We start from the raw sequence: 23,393 nt of genomic DNA, 5'->3' as shown, positions 1-23,393 counted from the left end.
TCTGGACAACAAGCTCTGTGAGCTGAAAGCACGGATCTCTTTCCAACAAGAGACGAGGGACTGCTGCATTATCTGCCTTACAGAAACTTGGATGACTGCGGAGATTCCAGATTCAGCCATCTAACCCGCGGGGTTCTCCGTGCACCAAGCGGACAGAGCGAAAGACCTCTCAGGTAAAAGCAGAGGTGGTGGTGTATGTTTTATGATCAACAAATCCTGGTGTGATCAGAGGAACGTACATTCTATCAAGTCTTTCTGCTCTCCTGATCTGGAATTTCTCATGCTTCTGTGTCGACCATTCTGGCTACCGAGGGAATTCACAGCGGTCATTATTACTGCTGTGTATATTCCCCACAAGCCGACACAGACCGGGCACTCATGGAACTGTCTGAAGTACAAGCAAGCAGGAAACCGCGCACCCTGAGGCCGCGTTCATTGTGATCGGGGACTTTAACAAAGCCAATTTTAAATCAGTTGCACCAAAATACCACCATCACATCCGTTTTAACACACGAGGGGACCGGGTTTTGGACCATTGCTATTCTCCCTTCCGGACTTTAAAGGGAATAAAAACTCCGCCGTGAACACGATGAGCTAAATATTTTTATGCACGGTTCGAGGGAAATAACACAGCCCTCGCAGAGAGAGCTCTCGTGGCCGAACCTACAGAGGTTAGTTCACTCTCCGTCTCTGTAGCAGATGTAACCCGATCCTTCCAACGGGTGAATATCCGTAAAGCCGCGGGTCCAGACGGAATTCCAGGCCGTGTTATCAGTGCGTGCGCGAACCAACTGGCTGGTGTTTTTACGGACATTTTCAACCTTTCCCTCTCCTTGTCTGTAGTCCCCACATGCTTTAAAACGTCCACCATTGTGCCTGTACCAAAGCAATCCAAAATCACTTGCTTAAATGACTGACGCCCTGTTGCTCTGACCCCCATCATCAGCAAATGCTTTGAGAGACTAATCAGAGATTACATCTGCTCTGTACTGCCTCTCTCTCTAGACCCATTGCAGTTTGCTTACCGCAACAACCGCTCTACTGATGATGCCATTGCATCTACAATACACACTGCTTTCTCCCACCTGGAAAAAAGGAACACTTATGTGAGAATGTTGTTTGTAGACTACAGCTCAGCATTCAACACCATAGTGCCCTCCAAGCTTGATGAGAAACTCCGGGCTCTGGGCTTAAACAGCTTGCTGTGCAGCTGGATCTTGGACTTCCTGTCAAGCAGACGCCAGGTGGTTAGAATGGGCAGTAACATCTCTTCATCACTGACCCTCAACACTGGAGCCCCGCAGGGCTGTGTTCTTAGCCCACTCCTGTATTCCCTGAACACACATGACTGCGTGGCAACACATAGTTCCAATGCCATCATTAAGTTTGCTGACAATACGACGGTGTGTTCTTAGCCCACTCCTGTATTCCCTGAACACACATGACTGCGTGGCAACACATAGTTCCAATACCATCATTAAGTTTGCTGACAATACGACGGTGGTAGGTCTGATCACTGACAATGATGAAACAGCCTACAGAGAGGAGGTGCACACTCTGACATGCTGGTGTCAGGAGCACAACCTCTCCCTCAATGTCAGTAAGACAAATGAGCTTGTGGTGGACTTCAGGAGAAGAAAAAGAGAACACAGCCCCATCACCATCAATGGTGCACCAGTGGAGAGAGTCAGCAGCTTCAAGTTCCTGGGTGTCCACATCACTGAGGAACTCACATGGTCCGTCCACACTGAGGCCATTGTGAAGAAGGCTCATCAGCGCCTCTTCTTCCTGAGATGGTTGAGGAAGTTTGGAATGAACCGCCACATCCTCACGCGGTTCTACACCAGCAGTGTAGAGAGCATCCTGACTGGCTGCATCTCTGCCTGGTACGGCGATAGCACTGCCCACAACCGCAAAGCCCTGCAAAGGGTGGTGCTAATTGCCAGACACATCATCGGAGGTGAGCTTCCCTCCCTCCAGGACATATACACCAGGCGGTGTGTGAAAAAAGCTCGGAGGATCATCAGAGACTCCAGCCACCCGAGCCATGGGCTGCTCTCACTGCTACCATCAGGCAGGCGCTATCGCAGCATCAGGACCCGCACCAGCCGACTTCATGACAGCTTCTTCCCCCAAGTAATCAGACTTTTGAACTCTTGATCTCTCACGATCAGTATACATCAGCACTGCACTTTATTAATCGTATTATCTCACACTGGACTGTCATAAATTATATTCTCTTAACAACACACTGGCAACTGACTATCATCCGACAGCCTGAATGTCAATACAGTAAAATACAACCTACTGTACATTTTATATATACTATATATATATATATATACTATTTATTTTTTTATTGTATAATGTGTATTCTATATTGTGTGTATTGTATAATGTACGTTGTATGTTATTGTTTGTATATTGTGTTGTAATTATGTGTATATTAGATTTTAAATTGTGTTGTGTAAATTTGATGTTTATTGTAGATTGGTATATGTCTCATCACTGTCACAACTGCTATGTTGCTCGGAACTGCACCCAAGAATTTCACACACTATTGCACTTGTGTATATGGTTGTGTGACAATAAAAGTGATTTGATTTGACTGATTTACACTGAATCAAGGATTTGTAACATCAAGGAGGCTGCATGCATATACAATATATCACCGTAATCAATTACAGGCAGAACTGTAGCTTCCACAAGTTTTTTCTTGGCATTAAAAGTAAAGCAAAATTTATTTAAAAAATAAAAGCCAATCTTTACTTTGAGCTTCCTAACTAGATTAGCAATATGTACATTAAATAAAAGCTTGTCATCTATCCATATACCCAAATACGTGTATGTGCACAACCTTTCAATGGATTTACCATCAGACGTCAGAATTCTAACATCATCAAGCAGCTGTAAGTGAGCTTTTGAGAAGACCATAAACTTTTTCTGAGCATTCAGAACCAATTTTAAACTTAGCAGAGCAGTTTGGAATGATTGAAATGCAGTCTGAAACTCTTGCACTGCCTGCACTATGGAGGGAGCATATGTATAAATGACAGTGTCATCTGCATACAGGTGTAATTTTGCTTGAATGTCATTACCCAATTCATTTATAAAAATTTAAAACAAAACAGGTCGCAAAATGGAACCCTGGGGGACACCTTTAGTTATCTCAAGAAAAACAGATTTATGGCCCTCTGCACAGACACACTGAGTTCGATCTACAAAATAATTTCTGAACCAATTAACAGCCTTAGGAACAAGACTAGCATTCCTAAGTTTGTTCAGCAACAATTCATGGTCCACTGAATTGTACGCCTTAGATAGATCCATAAATAAGGCAGCACAATGCTGTTTTTTGTCCATGGCATCAATAAGATAATTTGTCACAGCCATAGCAGCAGTCATGGTACTGTGACCAGTTCTAAAGCCAGACTGAAAATCACTTAAAATATTATTATCAGATAAAAACTGTTTTAACTGCACATTTACCTGTGATTCAAAGATCTTAGCCAGGAGTTTGGAAATCGGACAGTAGTTGTTCAACTCTGAGGGGTCTCCACCTTTAAGTAAGGGGTGAACATAAGCAGCTTTCCATATTTTCGGTATCAAATTTGTCAAAAGACTATAAAACTATAAGTAACGGGCTCAGCAATCATATTTGCCACCACCTTTAAAAGATAAGGGTCCAGACTGTCTGGACCTGCAGACTTTTTGTGGTCAATGTCTTTCAGAGCTTTACAAATCTGAGCAACTGAAATGGGTTTAAAATCAAGCAAATCCCGATTTCCATCAATTTCCATGGTGATAGAACAAGGGAGTGAGGTATTTTCATTTGTGCTATCAAATACAGATCCAGCATGGATAAAGTATTTGTTAAACTGACTGACAATAGCAGCCTTGTCCTTTATTTTCTCTGAACCAACTAGAACATGTTCAGAGAGGCTTGAAGCAACATGTGTACCTGACAAAGTTTTAATAAATTTCCAGAATTTTGAGGGGTTATTTAGGTTCTCTGTAACTGACTTAAGATAAAACTCTGATTTGGAATTTCTGATCATTAAGGTACACTTGTTCCTTAGGGTTCTAAATGTTGTCCAATCAGCAGAGGAGTTTGTAAATCTAGCTTGTGCCGATGATTGATTTCTTAAATGAATTAGGTCTGAAAGATTGTCAGAGAACCAGGGATTGTCCCTACAACTGATTCTAAACTTCTTAATGGGAACATGTTTATTAGAGATAGAAAAAAAGATTGAATGAAAATATTCCCATGCCATTTTAACATTTGGAATCAGAGTAACTCTGCTAAGATCACTGTAGCACAAATTATGCAGAAAAGCCTGCTCTTCAAAACTTTTAAAATATCTTTCAAAAATGAAGCAGGGTTTTACCTTGGGAAACTTTGTATTCCTAACACAAGCAATTGCACAATGATCACTAACGTCATTGCAAAATATGCCAACTGAAGTGTATTTATAAGATGTATTTGTTATAATTAAATCAAGCAAGATAGATTTATTTTGTACATTGGGATTTGGCCTTGTTGGTGCATTAATATGTTGCACAAGGTTTAAGGAGTCACACAGTTCTTTAAAACAATCTGAGGTCCTTGAAAGCCAATCCCAATTTAAATCACCCATAAGGATGAATTCAGAGTCATTTAATTTATGTACAATATCTGAAATAGATTTAAGAGCATCCTTTGAGGCAGACGGGGGTCTATAACAGCCAACCACAGTGATATGAGAATCCTTTAATACATCCACTTTGACGGCCAACACCTCAAACTGTATATCCTTAGTGATTGACAGAGTTTCAGAGCTAATAAGCTTGGATTTAACATACATGGAAACCCTTACCAATCCAATCAGTTCTATAGACATTGTAACCATTAATAAAATGTATTCATCAGTTACCGATTTCTTAAGCCAAGTTTCGGATAAAATCATAATGTCAGCGTTTGTCATATTTGCCCAAATCTTAATCATATCCATTTTAGGAACAAGACTTCGAACATTTAAATGTATAAAACCAAGTCTTGTTCCACTTTTAAAATCTGAGGGAGTAGGTAAACATTGCACAGAGGTAGTAGGCCCAGGATTGGGCTGAACATTTCCAGACAGCATCAATAAAAGCATAACCATACATCGCAATTTTGATTTAACAGAAAATGGTTTATCAGAAGTGCTGTCACCTACAAACTGCGAGTCCTCTGAGACAATAAAATAGTCCTTTAACAGCACTGGATTCTGAAGAATCTAGACAGCTGTCTTCTATGGCAGTGTCCTACCTGAAATGATGCCTCATAAGAGAGCGATTTGGAATGCTCTACATAGGTGGCAGCTCCGCGGATCACTGAAAAATTCAGCTTTCGCGTCGGGGGCGCCTCTGGAGGACGCTCAGTAGGTTTTGGAACGGACCCTATATCTAATGCTCGCAATCTGCATTTTTTGAGGAGACAGCTGGTTGCGAGATTACAAGGTTACAAAAACCGAACTGTACTCTGACCGTCTAAGCAGATTGTGCCAATGACGAAATCTAGCATCACTCAGAAAACCAAAGCATACTTTAGCCTTTATGATGCAGCTCACAAGGTTTTGGAGCAGAACTGTGTTTTGGAGAACAACACATTTTTAAATATTTGAATGAGAAAGACTATAATTGTGGGTAGGTTGTAATCTTAAATGTGATTATATCACAGTTATAGTGAGGGCCAGGGGCATGAGGGAGGATTCGCAGTGGATTTGTGCAGGGCTAGTGGCTCTGTGACCTCTTCAAGTATACTTAGAAGGGCAGAAAACCAGCAATGCAGGACCAGTTTAAATATTTACTCATGGCAGATCATTGCTGCATGTGAAAAGATTCTTCCCTGTCAATGAAGGCACACACTGCGCACACTCCATTAGCATGTGCTTTTGGGTCTTTGTGTGCCCTTTGTGTTTTACACCTCACATCTATGGACATTCCAAATGAAAACCTCCTCCACCACGGGTCACTTCACTCCGCAAACAATCTGTAAAAGTGGAACTTTTGACCACCATTTTAGCTAGACAGGTGGTCTTCCTGCATGCTATAGATCCTTCTCGATTTTAAACGCTCTTAAAACATTTAAATTAATAATCATTTACTCTGTTGCTTTATTGTTGTTGTTGTTGTTGTTGTTTTTTAAACCAGACTGAGTTATTGGTGTGAGAAACAACCTGGGCATTGTAAAACAATCTTAATTTTCAAGAAGGCTGCACCGAACTCTATTTTCTCACCAATGCACAATCTCAAAATAATTTCAGGGATATACCCATTGTCTTCATACATGAGTTCCCTGATTTTTTCCACCTTCTGAAAGTTTTTTCGAAACTTTTACACCATGACCATTCAATTAGCATTGTGATTTTCATCCAGTCTTTACTTGGCCCATACATTACATTTAGGCACAAATAAAAATGAGTCTATAGAATCTAATCTAATAAAAAAAGGAAACTGAGCTTCCCTCAACTATACACACTTGCTAATACAGTACCTTTTGAAATGGAAAATGAGCTCTCAAACTTCATTCTGATGTTAATGTCTGAAATCAGTGCAAAATATAATTTTCTTAAACAGTTTTTTGTCCTATTTTCCAGTAAAATGTCTAAAACCTTTTTTTTTCAAAAGCAAAATTGTGTAAGATCATAACATATACATTATCTGTAGAGAATACATCTTGAAATATGTTTATTTATTAACTGTTTTTTTTTCTTGTTTTAAGAATTAAGAATTATGATATTTACACTTTTTTATTTTTAACATTATTCTTCAGATTATTATTAAGATTATTCTTTAAAAACATATGCAATTTTGTTTCTCAAGTGAATCTTTTTATAAGAATGTTTAGATATTTTTAGTGAAAAACAAGGCAAAAAAAAAAAAACATAAATAGTGATCAAAATTGTATGCAGCAATAAGAAAGCCTTTATAGCGAATACAAAGTTAAACCACTATCCAATGCCTGAACGTGACCGAATGATAACAAGTCTCACTGGTGCCAGTTGAATCTCTGGCATGTAACACTAAATGGTGTCAGATTAGCCACATTAACCGCAGCAGCTGTCTATCCCTTCACATTTAGTGCAGCCTAAAATGTTGCCACAGATCTCAAGGAATCCATAACATGCAAAGCCTTTCCTACCCATCCTGCCCTTTGTGTCTGCAATGCAAGGGGTTTTCCAGTCTACATCCAACTCCTGTGTGTTTACAAAAAGTGTATATTTTTGAAGCTGTGGCTGGTCACCATTTTTTTTTTTTTTTAGTTTTACACCATTTTTAACTACCTTTTTGCTTTTTTGTAATCCACATAATTAGTCCTGCAGTGAAACAAATTAGTGTTTTAAAATAAAATATTAATTTTTAATATGAGGACATAAAAACTAAAAGATTCACTGATTGACGTTTCATGTCATCTATCCTCATTGGTGCATTATGTCAAACATTCACTGCCTGATTGCAACAATTAAAAGGCAAAGGTATGGGTAATAAAATGCAGACAATTACCTTATGCCAGGTTTTAAATTATTTAAAAAAAATACAAAAAAATACTACACTCAAAAAAAAAAAAAAAAAAAAAAATTAGGACAACTTTTCCACGTAATTAAATTATATTTTTCCAACAAAAAGAATTGGTTTGAACTAACTTGTTCTAATTCTACAAATTTAAATTCATTTAGTAGATAAGATCTAATTAATTGTCAAGTGGATCCAACTAAATTAACTTTATTAACCATTAGTATATGCCAGGTGAGCAAGTGTAATGACAGTGAAACTGTTGCAATGTCAGTTTGATATAAGCAGCTTTCAGATCAAACATTACCAAAGGTGAGAGTCAATCCTCAACCTAAGAACAAGCGGCAATCTTCACCACAATGGTAACTCCAAAAACTACATCCTAAAAAAAAAATCATTTTAAATGCCAATATAACACAACATTAAACAAGAACAAATCACCTCCTATTTTTATCCATAAAATAACACTTAGTTTCAACATTTGTTCACCCCATCCAGTCACCTGCAAAGCATTCTGGGAAATGGAAATCTCCTGACCAGTTTCATCAATGCTACAAAAAGTATTCATGTAGTTCTAACCCAAATTGATTGAGTAAACTTCATTTTTTACAAATTCAATTGAATAGAACATAAAGAAATCAAGTTAAGACAAACTGTTCTAGAATTGTGTTGCTTTAATTCATTTTAATTAAGTAAACTGAACAACCTGCAAAAATCCTTTTTTTGAGTGTATGTGTAATGAAATCATTCTGGATGTGTACATGTGTTGCTTAAACATCGATGCCTGTTGGAAAGATTAAACTAGACACGAACCAAAACTTGGTGCCAAGACAAATTACTTATTCTCTACAGGAAGAGGGGGAATAAAAACTGAAAACAAAGGTGAGCAGAGGGCTACAAAACACTATTCATCTTCCTTTGTTTTCAGTTGTCTCGTTCACAAAGCTTCATCAGTATTCCAAGCAGGAGGATAGGTTTCAGATTTTTAATAAAAATCTTCAAATGAAATAAATCCAGAGACTCCAGAGCTGGCAACCAGGTATAATTCTCAGCCTTTTGGCCCCCCTTTGGTTCCTCCTTCACACTTGAGTTATCTTTTCCCTGTCAGTTTCTTTCTCTCTCTCTCCAACTTTCACCCCCTCTAATCATGTTCCACAGGCAAAGTCCCAATGACACACCATGCTGGAAATTAATGTACCAGAAAATGCCTTCCCATGATTTCCTATACAAAGAAGTGTTTATGCACAGGCAAATGTAATAAGGTGATGAGCTTGAGTGTCCCATCTAGCGTTTAATGGGGAGCAAAGTGTTGTTAAGAAAACTTTGGCCTCCTCTTGTGCCATAAGTAATTAATAAGTTAAGAGAAAAAAATTGATTCTAATTCTGGCATCTACAAACCTTAAAGGGATAGCTCATTAAAAAAATTCTGTCAATACTTGGACCCCCTCATGTTGTTCCAAACCTCCGTATGACTTTCTTTCTTCTGTGGCACAAAAAAAGTGCATTTTTTAAGAATGTCCTGAGCCACTCGATCCCAATATAATCTTTTCCAAGTTGTTATTCACTGAAAATCTTGACATCTGTCCTAATTCTCCTTGGCGTGTTCATGAGAGTTCATGAGAGTTCATAAATAAATGGTTCCTTCGAGTCATATCATGTTAATAAATTGGCTGATCCAGTTCACAAAACCAGTATAAATGTTTTGTTCACAAATCACATGGATCTTCACCATCTTCAGCTCACTGATTCAATAATCCAATCTTAATGGTTAAAAGAAGGAAAGATTATCAGCGAATAACATTTTAAATGTGTTCCTCACACAAAGTTATTGTAAGACTTGGAATACATTGCACAAGATATTTGGACCACTTTTTGATACTTGTATGGTGTTTTCTTTGGAGCATTTTGGAGCTTAACAATTTGGACTGAGTAAAAATATAGATTTTCTAATGCATCACAATCTTCATTTGAACGATATTTATATCGATTCCTGAGATCTATATTTAACTCTGTGCACAACCCTCTACTAAAATAAGAGAAAATCGCTGACAATTGCAACCAAATTTTGCACTATGTGACTAAAAATTTCCATGATCAGCCACTGGCTATTAAATGGTCACATTTCACTCACCGGTTATTGTGTAGTATAGTGGGGAAGGAGTTCAGCACCGTGTTGAGAGTAAAAGTTTGGTTTGACTAGTTCCGTGTGTCCAAAGATGAGATCCACACAACCCATTTGTCATTGAATAATGTATCTTTTAATACCCTTTCTGTTCTCTACAGTCAGTTGTCTATCAAAAACTACAAAAAATTAACATTTACTTCTAATAATAAATAGCACGGATGAGGTAACGCCATTTGAGTCTCTCTCATTAACATAACAGAAAAGGTGGTTTTCTTAAAGAGACTGAAAGGTTTTAGCAAGAGTTCAACAAATCAAAATACTTATAAAATAAAAATACTTTAATATTACAAATGATGCAATTAAACAACAAACATGTAACAAAATTACTGTATTCAATGTAATATCATATTTATTGATGGAAAACAAAATCTCCAACTGGTCTCCAAAATCTCATAAAATACATTTGGAAGTCCCATTCTGAGAGAGCCCCTTTTCTAATGATTCTCATGCTAAGACCGTTAATAATAGGAGGAGGAAGTCTTTCGCCTCAATTATGCTTGATCTATTAATTATTACCTGCTCGGGGCTTAGTGCAGATGGGCTGACCTTCGTGCAGTGTGGATTCAGTGGCATGCCAGGCCTCCTCCTTACACAAACAGCCACAATCAAAAGAAAGTGGTCCTATAGGCCTAGTCTTAGGAGCCCTCACTACATGAGACATGCTACTCTTATTCCCCAACCTGCCACATTTACACACAAAAATGTTCTACAGGAGACCTGCACACTTATTATCACAGCTCTAGACCCTTAGCTATTAGTCCTTAGGCTAAAGCTCAACTTGAACTAGGCCCCTTGAACCAGTCTGCCCTCATGACGGGCAGAGAACTGAGGAGCCGAAAAAATAAAAAAACATTTTGTTGATTTTCACTGATCCAAATTGAGGAGGGATTTGTTTGGGATTGAGTTGGCATCCAGAGGAGTGAAGTTCAAACAAATGCAGCCGATAAAAAGACAGCAGCTAATATATTCTAACACCAAGTATATGTTAGTGATGTCAGATTCACAAATGAATCATTATTTAAAACCATTTTTTTTTTTTTAAGAATTTGGTCAAACAATTGGCAAAGTGGCATTTACCACATACCACAAAAAAAAAACAAAAAAAAAAAAAAAATCTCATGTCATCCCTTGATTATTTTAAAAAAGCACAAAAAAAAAAAAAAACCTATGCTAAGGTGCTTTTAATGGAAGTGAATGGGGCCAGTACACAAATGTTAAAATACACACTGTTTCAAAAGTATAGCCACAAGGTGTAAACATTATATGAAGGGTTTGACATTAAAACTGCCCACCTGACAAATGCGGGTAGAAATCGGCAGTGATGGGTAATTTCGTCACTCTTACTTGACAATTTGGCGGGAGACGTTTCCTGCATTAAAAATTCTGTGAATGTTGGGCCAACGAAGCAAATTAAATTATAAACATATTGCTATTCAAGCAATAAATATTCTTCTTGTCTGAAATGCTGGCGTAACTTTTGTGCAGCAGGATTGAAGCCTGGTTTTCATTACTCGCGAAAAACAATAGTGACCTGCTCTGGGGACCTGGGTAGCTCAGCGAGTAAAGACGCTCACCCCTGGAGTCATGAGTTAAAATCCAGGGCTTGCTGAGTGACTTCAGCCAGGTTTGGCTCGGTTGCTAGGGAGGGCAGAGTCACCTGGGTAACCTCCTTGTGGTCGCTATAATGTGGATCTCGCTCTCAGTGGGGCGTGTGGTGAGTTGTGCATGGATGCCGCGGAGAATAGCGTTAAGCCTCCACACACGCTATGTCTCCGCGGTAACGCGCTCAACAAGCCACGTGATAAGATGCGCAGACTGACGGTCTCAGACACGGAGGCAACAGAGATTTGTCCTCTACCACCCGGATTGAGGCGAGTCACTATGCCACCACAAGGACTTAGAGCGCACTGGGAACTGGGCATTCCAAATTGGGAAGAAAAGAAAATAATTTGACCTGCTCTGTGCTATTCTAAAGGAGATATGATAGCGCAGAGCTGATCTTATGCTAGATTAAACTAGGCTTTCCTTGATATCACGGCACAGATCTCAAAACAGATGCAATCCAGTAGAAATTTTACACAGATTGTTAAAAATTACAGCGTTTTGAATAGGGATGTGCACGAGTAGTCGAATACTCGAGTATTTGTTTTGCAATAAGTATTCGAAAAGTAAAAATACTATTCGAATGTCGCTAAGTTTTTCTTTGCTGGACATATATACAGTGAGATGCATGTTAAATCCTGAACACACAAACTGAAACTCACAGTTATAACAGAATGCACTCGGTGGCGCTGTTGAATGTGGACACAAGTTGATCACATTTGAAACCGTTCTGTCAGTATGTTTAGATGGACACCAAAAAGTGGGTTATTGCCAGAATATGACTTACTGTGAGAACGCTGGGTTCCTTTTTAAATGTACTGGATAAGCAGTGTACTCTTTACTCCCGTATATGTACAGCTTGACAGAAAGCAGCATCCCTGTTGCAACATAATGCTTCTGTAAACAACAAACATGGCATCCGAGAAAGACTTTGCTAGCAGAGGGACATTCCATCAATTAAACTGGTGTGTATAAATGAGTATAGTTTACTGAGCATGTGGATATGCTTGTTTTCTCAACAAAAACATGACATGAGATACAATATAAACATAAATATTATATGATCGAGTGTTTATATTCGTCCTGTACGTTAATTGCATCAGTCTACTTTATTAGTCTACTTTGCATGAGCTTAAATGCTTTCATTCTGTACTTATTTGTTTTCATGCATTGCTTGTTTAAATGTTTAAAAAAAAACACAGGACATAATATAAGCTTGTTTTGGATGTAATTAGAAGCTTGTTTTTTTTAAATGGTGATGCAACCTTTATGACTAAAACAATTATTTTACAATGTCTCTTTCTCATTAATTATCTTCATTTAAATAATAGAATATTCGAGTAATCGTTTTTTATGAGCTTAAATATTCGAATACCAAATTATTGATGAATGCCCATCCCTAGTTTTGAATAAAGTCAAACATCTCAAATGGCTAGACAGCCTCATCATTATAAACAGCACTGACGAGGAAAAAAGACTGTGGCATGTACTAACATAAATTATAAGACTTTTCAATTTACACATCATCACCCTAACTAAAATCTATGACGTTTTCTACTGTAGTAACACTAACTGGTATTATGACTGAAATGTTACCATTATTATTATATCTATTAGACTTTTTTATTACAACTGTGAAAATTGTAGTTAAAGTTTCTAAATGTGCTTTTTCATAACAAATACTATTGTTTATTTTTTAGAAAGACTATCTACACTGACCTAACCATTATGAGGAGCCATCAATGGTCTTACATGTGATTATGGCCTTATTATTACAAAAGCCACAGTTAAACAATAGAAGAATAATAGTAAACTTTTTTAAGGGCAAGTCCTGTACAATTTTGAATGAAGGAGTATAAAGTCTGGACTTCTATGAATTATGGACAAATCACTGACAATTTTTTCCTCCTGTTCAATCCTACTCCTGTTCTGACTGGCCATGTTTGACTTCAGATATTCTAAAGGTTACTTAAAGGGGACCTAATATGCAAAATTCACTTTTACATGGTGTTTGAACATAAATGTGAGTCAGCATTTGAGTAATTTAATGAGTCGGCACAACCACACTACAATGTTAAAAGTCCACCCACTCCTCTTTCTTATATTTCTATTAATCAAAAACAGTGTCTCAGAATGACTGGTTTTCGTATCCGCTCTAAAGTGACGTCACTTTAGAGCAAGCTACGCCCACGACTGGTGACGGACTCCACCCTATTATCATAGATCCTCCCCTGAGTGATCGACACACAGTCCGCCATTTCTTTCCACGCTGGAGCAGCTACAGTGAGCAGAATAATGTCTCAACTTCGTAAGCGTCATAAGTGTTCTGTTGTTGGCTGTAAAAGTGAACATAAGTGTCTTCATGTACTCCCGGCATGCACTGAAGACGCAGTGGACAAGTTTTGTTTTTGAAGAAAATATGCCCCAAAACATACCAAAATTTGTGTATGTTTGTGCAAATCATTTTACACCGGACTGCTTTGTGAATGAGGGTTAATATAAAGCAGGATTTTCCAAAAATTTGACTCTCAAGCATGGATCACTATCAACTGTTCGTGTTCCAACTTTATATCCTGAAGATGTAAGTATTACACTTTATATTTTGTGAATGTTTTCAAATCGCCTTTCTGAATGTGCTTGTTAGCTGATACCACAGTTAATGCAGCTAAAGTTACCATTGTATTCACAGAGACCAGAGCTATGTCGTTATAGCTTGTTTGCACATGACGTCACGTCACTGCGTTGCTAGGCAGGGAAGAGATTTTCTACATAAGAAGCACTATCACAAACTCAAAATGCCTATGTTTTGCGTCGTTTACGGTTGCTCATACATATATGGCTGAACTCCGGTATTTACGGTGTCAGTCATATTGGTTCTGATTTGTTGTTGCTATAGTATCCGAAGCACGAGCTGTAAAGGCACAGCCCTCTTCCGGAAAGGGGGCAGGGAGCAGCAGCTCATTTGCATTTAAAGAGACACACACGAAAACAGCGTGTTTTTGATTCCACCCAAAAAGAGGCATTTACAACATGGTATAATAAATGATCCGTGGGGTATTTTGAGCAGAAACTTCACAGACACATTCTGGGGACACCTCAGACTTATATTACATCTTGTAAAAAGGGGCATAATAGGTCTCCTTTAAATCAATAGGCTTCTGTCTTGCTAAACTAATATCATTCCCGTGCAAATAAAAATGTCCAAACAAATGCATGCTGTTAAATTCTCCAGTTACCTTTATCAGTTTTTGTGGGGTGAGTGATTTTGGCTAGTGAAAATGCTAAGTGGCTACACTGGCTAGTGACTTTGAAACACCACTAGCCACAGTGAATGAGCCAAAAAGTTAATGTCAAGCCCTGATTATAAGTGTTAACATGATTTTAGAGTGATAAAATCACTTACTAACCTTTAATGTGTAAAGTTATATCCAATATTACCAATATTCACTTTTTTGTCATGATGATGCATCGCAGGTATACCCTGTAATCTGGCAAACAATGTAACACCAGTAAATCCGCCAGTAAAAAATGTTAACATGTATAATATTATTGTCTTGTGACTATACTTTTGCAACAGTGCATATTTTTTAAGTTTATGGACTGGCCCCGTTCACTTCGATTGTGCACTGAAAAAAGTGCATATGGCTTGTCATTACTCTAAATAACTGTTTATACTTAATCTGACCTAATGCATTTAATTTTTCTGTCTTGCCATTTGTGTTAGTAAGTTAGTAAGTCTTGTTAGTGTAATGTAAATAAATTGCTTTAAATCAAATTATAAATATTGCATTCCCCTTTAAGCAACGTGACTACGGACGTCACCATACATTGAGCTTCCTGTTGTCCGCCATCTTGTTTAATCGCACAAGGACAGTGCGTGATAAATCCACAAAATCGGTAAGTAATAATAAAAATACATTTGAGTGTATTGTTAACTCTGTTTCCACATGTTTACATGAAATTATTATGACTAGCTGTTGTTTTGTTTTGTTTTTTTAAAATACGTCATTTGATTGAAGACTTGTCAGAGAAGTCAAAGCAACACCACAGCTGTCTGTGTTTCTTAAACACACACTCACTTACTTGACAGAGCTCATGTTCAGTAAATGATGGTGAAAGTACTTAACGGTGAATTTATTTATAATTCAAAGATTAGATTAGAAGACCAACCAGGACTGCAGTAGCGGTTAAAATAATCTCTACATCTGGTCACATTAAGTTGATAATGTAAGGAAAGTTATATTATTTAATTATTGCAAATATAATTTGAGTTCGTCTGGCATTCACTGTGTTTTATGCATTTTGAGAAATATTGAATCCAAAAAATTAGGTTACGTGGTGAGGCCAACCATATGCCATCCCTTCCAGCTGGAAAGACAGCAGAGAATCTTGAAATTGAGCAACTGACACTTTTTAAAGGAGTTGAAGGAAAGGAACAATGCAGGGACTATCAGAGAAAAAATGGCAAAGACATTTGCCTTGCGTAGACAAGAAGTTGTGGAAAAACAACCTAATTTGGAGGTACTGCAAGATCTATGGCCAGTGCTGTTTCAAGAAGAAGAGGTAAAAGCAGAGTCATATCGTAACTATAGCTGGCATCAATAATTAAAATTTTTCTCATACAGTCTTACATTGTGTAGCCCTTGAGGGACTCTGGCAGCTCTGGGCATACTCAGGTGCTCTTTTCCTTCCACACTCCCTCAATCACTCTCTGTTCTTGTATGTATTTAGGCTGGTCAGAGGGATGAAGCGGGGAGAGAAATTGAACAGACCACCATGGCCATTTTTGTCCTGCAGGAAAGTGATGCTCTTAGCGCTCCACTGGACGTTGCCATTGACAGTGTGGAGGTACTCTATGCATTGTCCTTTCATTTAAGCTGCAGTGGGCCTACCATCTGCAGCAGAAATAGAGATTCATCAGACCAGGCTATGTTTTTCCAGTCTTTAACTGTCCAGTTTTGGTGAGCTTGTGCCCACTGGTGCCTCAGCTTTTGGTTCTTGGCTGACAGAAGAGGAATCCGACATGGACTTCTACTGTTGTAGAAGCCCATCCACCTCAAGGTTTGATGTGCTGTGCATTCTGAGATGCTATTCTGCTCGTTACAATTGTACAGAGGGGTTATCCGAGTTACTGTAGCCTTTCTGTCAGCTTGAACCCATCTGCCAATTCTCAGTTGACCTCTCTCATCAACAACACATTTCTGTCTGTAGAACTGCCACTCACTGGATGTTTTTTTTTTTTTTGGCACCATTCTGCGTAAACTCTAGAGACTGTTTGCATATGAAAATCCCAGGAGATCAGTAATTACAAAAAAAAAAAAAATAAATAAAAAACGGAGCAGCTTTACTTAACACAAGAATCCATGCCATATTTTTTCTCTCCATCCTCTTTTGCATTTCAGCTGTTCTTCAGCCGTGTCTCATAGCTAGTCTGACCTCATTCATCCCATTCAGAGGATCAGCAATACCTTCTTTGTTTGTCACAACGATTTAAAACTGGTCCATCTGCATTTAAATTATTACCTTACTGCACAGCACAAGGTTCCACTATTGTCCCCCATGCCATTTAATGTATTAGCATCCATATAAGCAAACAGTCAGAGAAACACTGAAAGCGACTGTGACGAGAAGGAGGGCGTGGTCGGGCCGTGTGGGTGCACGGCCGGCGCTGAGTCAATTAATCAGCGGGAGAGAGAGATAAAGGGAAGCCGGAGATGCCAGTTCGAGAAAGAGAGAGACACATGTGACCACGCTGTGTGTGTTTATGTTTGTTTAAGTTCATTGTTTAAGTTCATTTATGACATTAAAAGTTACGTTTACCGTTCAGCCAGTTCCCGCCTCCTCCTTGCCCATCCTTTACCCTGTTACAGCGACAAGTCTACACATGTCAGAAAGGAGAACATCTGATTTAACAAGCAATGCCAAAGTCTCAAACTTATCTATTATGCCTTTGAAATACAAATAAACCATTGACAGTTGTGAGAAAAAACACTGCTGCAAGCCATCTGTAGTTTGACTTGTCTGAAGGTGTAAACACTGTCGCTCTGTGGCGCTATCAAAACATTGCTCTGTTTGTATGAGCATACCATCCAGTACTAGACAGCAACAAAGGTTCAACTAATTGCATGAGTTTGGGACTATCTGTTTGTTCGATTTGTTCACGAAATATTTTGGAAAACAATCAACCTATTCTCAAAGCCTACATTTTTGCAAACTAACTTTTACGTGCCGCATTCTACACTTCGCCGCAGTTTCCTGGTAAAATTAACACTAGAGGCATGAGAGTGTTGGACATTGTACTCAAAAAACCACAGTTGAGCCCAGCTAAGCACGCAAGCTGACATGTGAGATGAAAGTGTCATCAAAATTACATGAAATTACGTAGTTGCTTCATAAAATGTGCTTTTCTTGTCGCATTTGCTTTTAGGACACTATAGATTAGGTTTAGGTGTTGATTTAGGGTAAGGATGTCTGTTTTGTTCACCTATCATTTGCTTTTAGAACACTATTTAGGTTAGGTTTAGGTTAAAGTTTTAGGTTAAGGAGGTACATTTTACTCATTAAACCCTCCATCTAATATTCACCATATAATAAATTTTACTCATTTTTGGCGCCCCTCATTGGACATTTTGCTGGGAAACTGCAGGGAAACTTGTAATGGAGCACATGATTTTGTTTGGCAAAATGTTTCCATGGTCACAAAATGTTCATGAGAATAGGCTGAAAACATTGATTACTTTAGCAATTCCATTTGGTGACGCAGACATTACACATTTCAGCTTTAAAGAACATTGCGTCTTTACTGAATGTGTGAATAAGCAAATAGGGCTATTTATTTTTAATTAATGATCGCATTCTCCAAAGAGTTTTCCTGTAAGAACCCAAATGGTCTTTGTCAGTGAGAAGTAAACTGGGCGGGAATGAGAACTCGATGCCTCTAAGCCTCTCCTCTAAGCTTTGCTCCACAGCATTCCAGTCCACACTTGTATTGAGAATTTCTCCTTCTCTTGTTATCACCTTTCTCCTCCCAATCTTGTCATTAAAAACACAGCATTTTTTGTTTCTTTAAGAAAACTTTGGCTTGGACGTCATCTTTGAATCTCTTTATTTCTCAGTGCTATCTAACCTGTCAGAGGTGAGGAGAGAGGAGAGGATACACTTGGCAGGCTGACAGGTACAGTCGTGTTCTCTCCACCCCACACACACTTTCTTAATCATTTATGCTGTAGGTCAAAAATGTGGAGACTAAACAGTGACAAAGAGGGAAAATAATAAACAATTCACTGAAGAGTCATGCTTAATTAAATAATTGATGGATAACACCAAATTCTTAAATAAGTTTAGCCCGCACAAAATAAACACCATTAGGCTCCATTCCAAGTCATTCAGCCTTCAGGGCAGCACTTTTTATTCAAGGCCAAGTTTATAATGTACTTGTCTCACCATGTCAAAACCAAGGTCAAAACCGCAGTTACTGAATGTTTTGGTGCAGACATTCTCTGTGTTTACAGACTTGACAATTTCAGTATTAGAATTCATACGCTGTGTGTTTAACAAACTCGTTGACTATTTTAAGCACAGCTGTTTGCTATTTGCAGCATACACTTGAACAGCTTGTGTTTAAAAAGAGATTAAATCCCATTACAACATAAAAAGAATCATATTTGTTAAATGAAACACATGGTCTCTCATCTCCCCGACCAGCATTTATTTTCAGTGGCCTAACGCAGCCCCTCTATCTGCAGTTGAAAATTGCGACCCTCTACTAAACTGCACCCTCATCAAACCTTTTAAGATTTTAGCAGCCTACAAAAAAGGCAGTCTCTTCTCTGTAGTAGGCTGTGCCAAAAAGCTTTGCTCTTAAAAGAAGAGTACTGTCAGGAGGAAAGGTTAACAGATGATTGTTCCATGCCCTGAAGGAAAATGAGAAGATTGTTAATTTTTTAGCTTGATTCTGTTACTTGATTCTTGATTCAAACAGTTAACCAACTTAGTTGTCAAGCTGAAAGGGTGCAGATATTGACAGGATCAATTAGCTCAGAGTATTTGAAAGGGTTGTTAGCTTTAAGTGCTCTGATGTATTCCAGGCAAGTGTGCATTTTCTAGGGTTTGGACACAGCAGGGATCTGGTGATACGATTATTATTGTGATTCTTTATGTTTAGCATACCGTTTTTCTCTTTCATGTGAATTGGACTTTATATGTGATTATATTCTTAACTGGTTTTTAGTTTGGATTTTGGTTGAATAGAAGTAATCGAGAGTGTTCGGTGACCTTAAGGGATAGTTCACCCAAAAATGAAAATTCTCTCATCATCTACTTACCCTCATCCCATTCCAGAGGTGTATGACTTTCTTTCTTCTGCCGAACACGAAGATTTTTAGAAATATATCTCAGTTCTGTAGGTACATATAATGCAAGTAAGTGGTGACCAAAACTTTGAAGCTCGAAAAAGCACATAAAGGCTACATAAAAGTAATCCATACGACTCCTGTGGTTTAATCAAAGTCTTCTGAAGAGATCCAATAGGTTTTGGGTGCGAACAGACAAAAATGTAACTCCTTCACTGTACAGCTTGCCTTTGCAGTCTCTATGCATTATCGTGGTTTCAAGCTCGATTACACTTCCTAGTGCTTGACGCATGTGCAGATTGCTAGATGCCTCTAGGAAGCGTAATCGAGCTTAAAATCATGATCGGCAGGGAGACTGCTGATGTCACAATTTATAGGAAAAAAACAGGAGTTATATTTTGGTCTGTTCTCACCCAAAACCGATTGGATCACTTCAGGAAAAAAAGTATGAGATATTTTTATGCTGCCTTTATGTGCTTTTTGGAGCTTCAAAGTTCTGGTCACCATTCACTTGCATTGTATGGACCTACAGAGCTAAAATACTCTTCTAAAATTATTTGTTTGTGTTCTGTAGAAGAAAGAAAGTCATACACATCTGTGATGGCATGAGGGTGAGTAAATGATGAGAGAATTTTCATTGATTATGGTTGCCAGCATTGTAGAGCACTAATGGAAACTAAACTGGAAGCTCTGCCAATATGCAAAATGGACAAAGAGCTCATAGACACAGCTATTATAATGGAAGGATGACCGCTGTCTTTCATCCAGCAGCATTGACAGAACACTTACTCTTTTCATTAATAAAGCAAAAAGTACTTTGAAAAGTCACAAAATGTTGGACCACAGACAGGTCTTATTCATTCATTTGCTCTTGAAGTGCATTTCCTTCTGCTCTTGATGTCATTTACTGCCGAGCCAAACTTTCCTCTGACATTCTGGCTTTGGGAATAAACTGTGAATACTGTTAGTTTTTAGTATCTCCACTCTAATTCTATAAAAGATTACCCTCAAGGTGGTAGAGGTTTGGACTTTCACTCAGGTTAGTCTGAGGCCATGGAGGTTCTCAGTCAGTGAGCAGACACACCTTCCTTTGAGAGCATTGAATGCCAAAAGTTGATTCAAGTTGAAGTGACAGCGCACATGATATGCTTTGCTTTTAAGGCCGTGGGGCCCAAAAAATGCAATAAGCATTGCCAGCACATAAAAGTTGCATTTGGAAAGTATTTCAGAAGCTACAACTGCTGGGTTAATATAAAGGGATTATACAGTCATAATTCTTCATTAATGACTTCTGAGGAACACTGAGGTAACAACAGCAGATCTAATAATTGGGACAGATAGTAGATGGTACAGCATGCCACTAGCAACAACAAGGTGATCTCTTTGGATAAAATGCATAAATGTAAATGTTACAGACATAGAATGTGAGCTGCTTCATTAGGTTGAATTAAGATGTAAGTTAGACATATAGCAGCATAGCTGAAAACAGAACCTGCTTTTGCAATCAGAACTGCGGTCAGATCCAGGGGAGCTTCCTAACCCTCAAATCTCAACACAGCCGGCGATTAATCTCAGTCAGCAGACGTGAGTTATGCATTTACGCTGATTAAGGAGAATGCTTCTTACCTTCCACACAATGCTCTACCTCCTCCAGGTTGCGGAGTGTAATCCTCATCAGGCTTGAGTTGAGCATCAGTTCGTTCTTGTGACTCGGCCACATGTACTCAGGGGTCAGGTTAACAAAGAAAATTCGCGTATCTCCGGTGGCTACCTGATTGTCGCAAATGTGGGGGTCCCCGAAGCCACCGATCATCACCTTGTTCCCTCCGTCCAGCAGCACCTCTCCGTTCACCATTGTCTTGCCTTTCAGGTAGCGCCATACCCTTACCTGCAGACAAGGAAGGGACAGGGGACAAGGAGGCCAGCTTGATATTAGAAAAATACCATTTTGTGCAGATGAAGATCAATCTATTAAACATTCCAGAGCAGCCACCCACCTCTGGCTGCAATAGAAATTTCAGTTTGCACTCAACTTATTATGTGTTTCTGTTTCATAATCACAAGTGTCTTGGGATTTGTTTGTCATTTAAAACTATAAATAAACTAGGTTTTAGGATTTGGAAAAATTGTAAACAAGGAAAATTTACGACATAGAAGGAATAAGAAATATTTACGATTCTGCACTCTTTCTAGGTCACTAATCAAATGTAAGCAAATTTGTGGCACTGACCGTGTTAACTCTTTGTACAAAAGGTCATATTTCCATGGAAGCACAAATTTTGGAACATTCTCAAATCATGCTGGAATAACGTGGATCGTTGGTTTTGCACAAACTTGCAGAATGTGTATGCTGTCATTAAAGAAGAAGGGGGACTTGGGAATTATGACAGCAGGAATTGCCACAATTTCAGACCATTGTTCTTCTTGTGCTGCTAATATTATACATTTATTATGCTGTTTTTATGTCCAAGTTTTTAGTTTCTCCAAGACTTTGATATGCATAACCACATTCTATGATGACATGATAATTGTGTGATAATTGAAGATAACTGAACCTGAAGCACTAATAGAGCTTGAAAGGACATCAAGTGACTGCACAGGTTCAGGTTCCAAATGTATGAAAGATCACATTTCAGGTGGATCAAAGCAGGACTGTGCAGGCTGACATTTTTAATTAAGTAGCCAAACTGAATGTCCACAACCAAGAAAAACCTATTAGGACCAGGTCATCACATATCCTGACAGTAGTTTAATTTACTACAATTCTGTCATTTCATTTGGAAATCTGAGCGGTGCAGTGCATTAGTAATTAAAATTAGGCTCAAACCTAGAGAGCTGCCTACATAGATACTATTTTTTGGGCAACATAGGCAATATGCAGTTAGTTAAAATTATGCAATGGTAAGTTTCGAACAAATAACATTTAAATGTTGGAAAGGTGGCTTTTCTCTGTCTAACAGGTAACTAGTACATTTATAAGGCAGGGTCACAAACTGAGCACAGTTATTGAATAACAAGCTAAAATTTGTTATGCTGAGGGATGTTGATGTTTACCATGTTACTTTCAGTTTGATGCATGTGAACAGTGGCTCTATGTCAAAGTCTTACCTTGCAGGAGTAAGTGTTGTGCACAGGATCCATGTTCAAGATCTCCTCTACAGTCCCGGTTAACACTACGTTCGCCTGTTCTTCTCTTTTCTCCAGCTCCTTCTCCGAACAACTTCCATGACAACGCGCATTCAAAAGCGCAAAAACAACAACAACTAATGGCCAAACGGGCCAATAAAACGCTTTTCTACGGAGAGAGCCCATGGTCAACAAAACGGATAAAAGATAAAGTTACGATCTCTAAAGCAAGGTAAGTTCTGCAGCAAGTTTGATGTAAAGAATAATCCTACTGCGCGATGCTCTGTGTGTTCGTCAAACTTCACCGGGATATGCGGGCATATCTGCGCTGAGTGTTCGCGGCACGCATCAGCCGGCTGAGACTGAGAGAAGAATAGAGTGAGGAATGCTCCACAGCCGCCACAAGCCAGACCCCCCCGACGCTCGTTTCACAGGGCATTTGCATGCAATCTGAATTGCCGATAAGACCGACAGAAGGGGGTGATTTCAAGAGCAGGAGAGAAGCCGGTGTAAAACGCCACCCCTTGGAGAGACTGCGCCAGTTCAGACACGTAAGGCACACAGAACATCCAAGGATGAAAATTAGATACAGTTTA

At 38.7% G+C, this 23,393-nt stretch overlaps 1 protein-coding gene across 4 annotated transcripts in view; it reads right to left on the bottom strand.

Moving 5' to 3' along the window:
• LOC127418985 (agrin-like) overlaps positions 1-22,983 on the bottom strand; it is a 417,085-nt gene extending 394,102 nt beyond the window's left edge. For all 4 annotated transcript variants that reach the window (XM_051659953.1, XM_051659954.1, XM_051659955.1 and 1 more), the window contains exons 1-2: positions 22,780-22,983; positions 21,298-21,559 (exon numbers count right to left, since the gene is read on the bottom strand). In XM_051659953.1, coding sequence (XP_051515913.1) covers positions 21,298-21,559; positions 22,780-22,983 — 466 coding nt within the window. The remainder of the gene's footprint in view (positions 1-21,297; positions 21,560-22,779) is intronic.
• Positions 22,984-23,393: the final 410 nt, after the last annotated feature.

Source organism: Myxocyprinus asiaticus, chromosome 28 (genome assembly GCF_019703515.2).
Source record: "Myxocyprinus asiaticus isolate MX2 ecotype Aquarium Trade chromosome 28, UBuf_Myxa_2, whole genome shotgun sequence".
Lineage (NCBI taxonomy): Eukaryota > Metazoa > Chordata > Actinopteri > Cypriniformes > Catostomidae > Myxocyprinus > Myxocyprinus asiaticus.
Note: the sequence above shows the minus strand (reverse complement) of the source record. Positions and strands in the feature narration are given on the sequence as shown.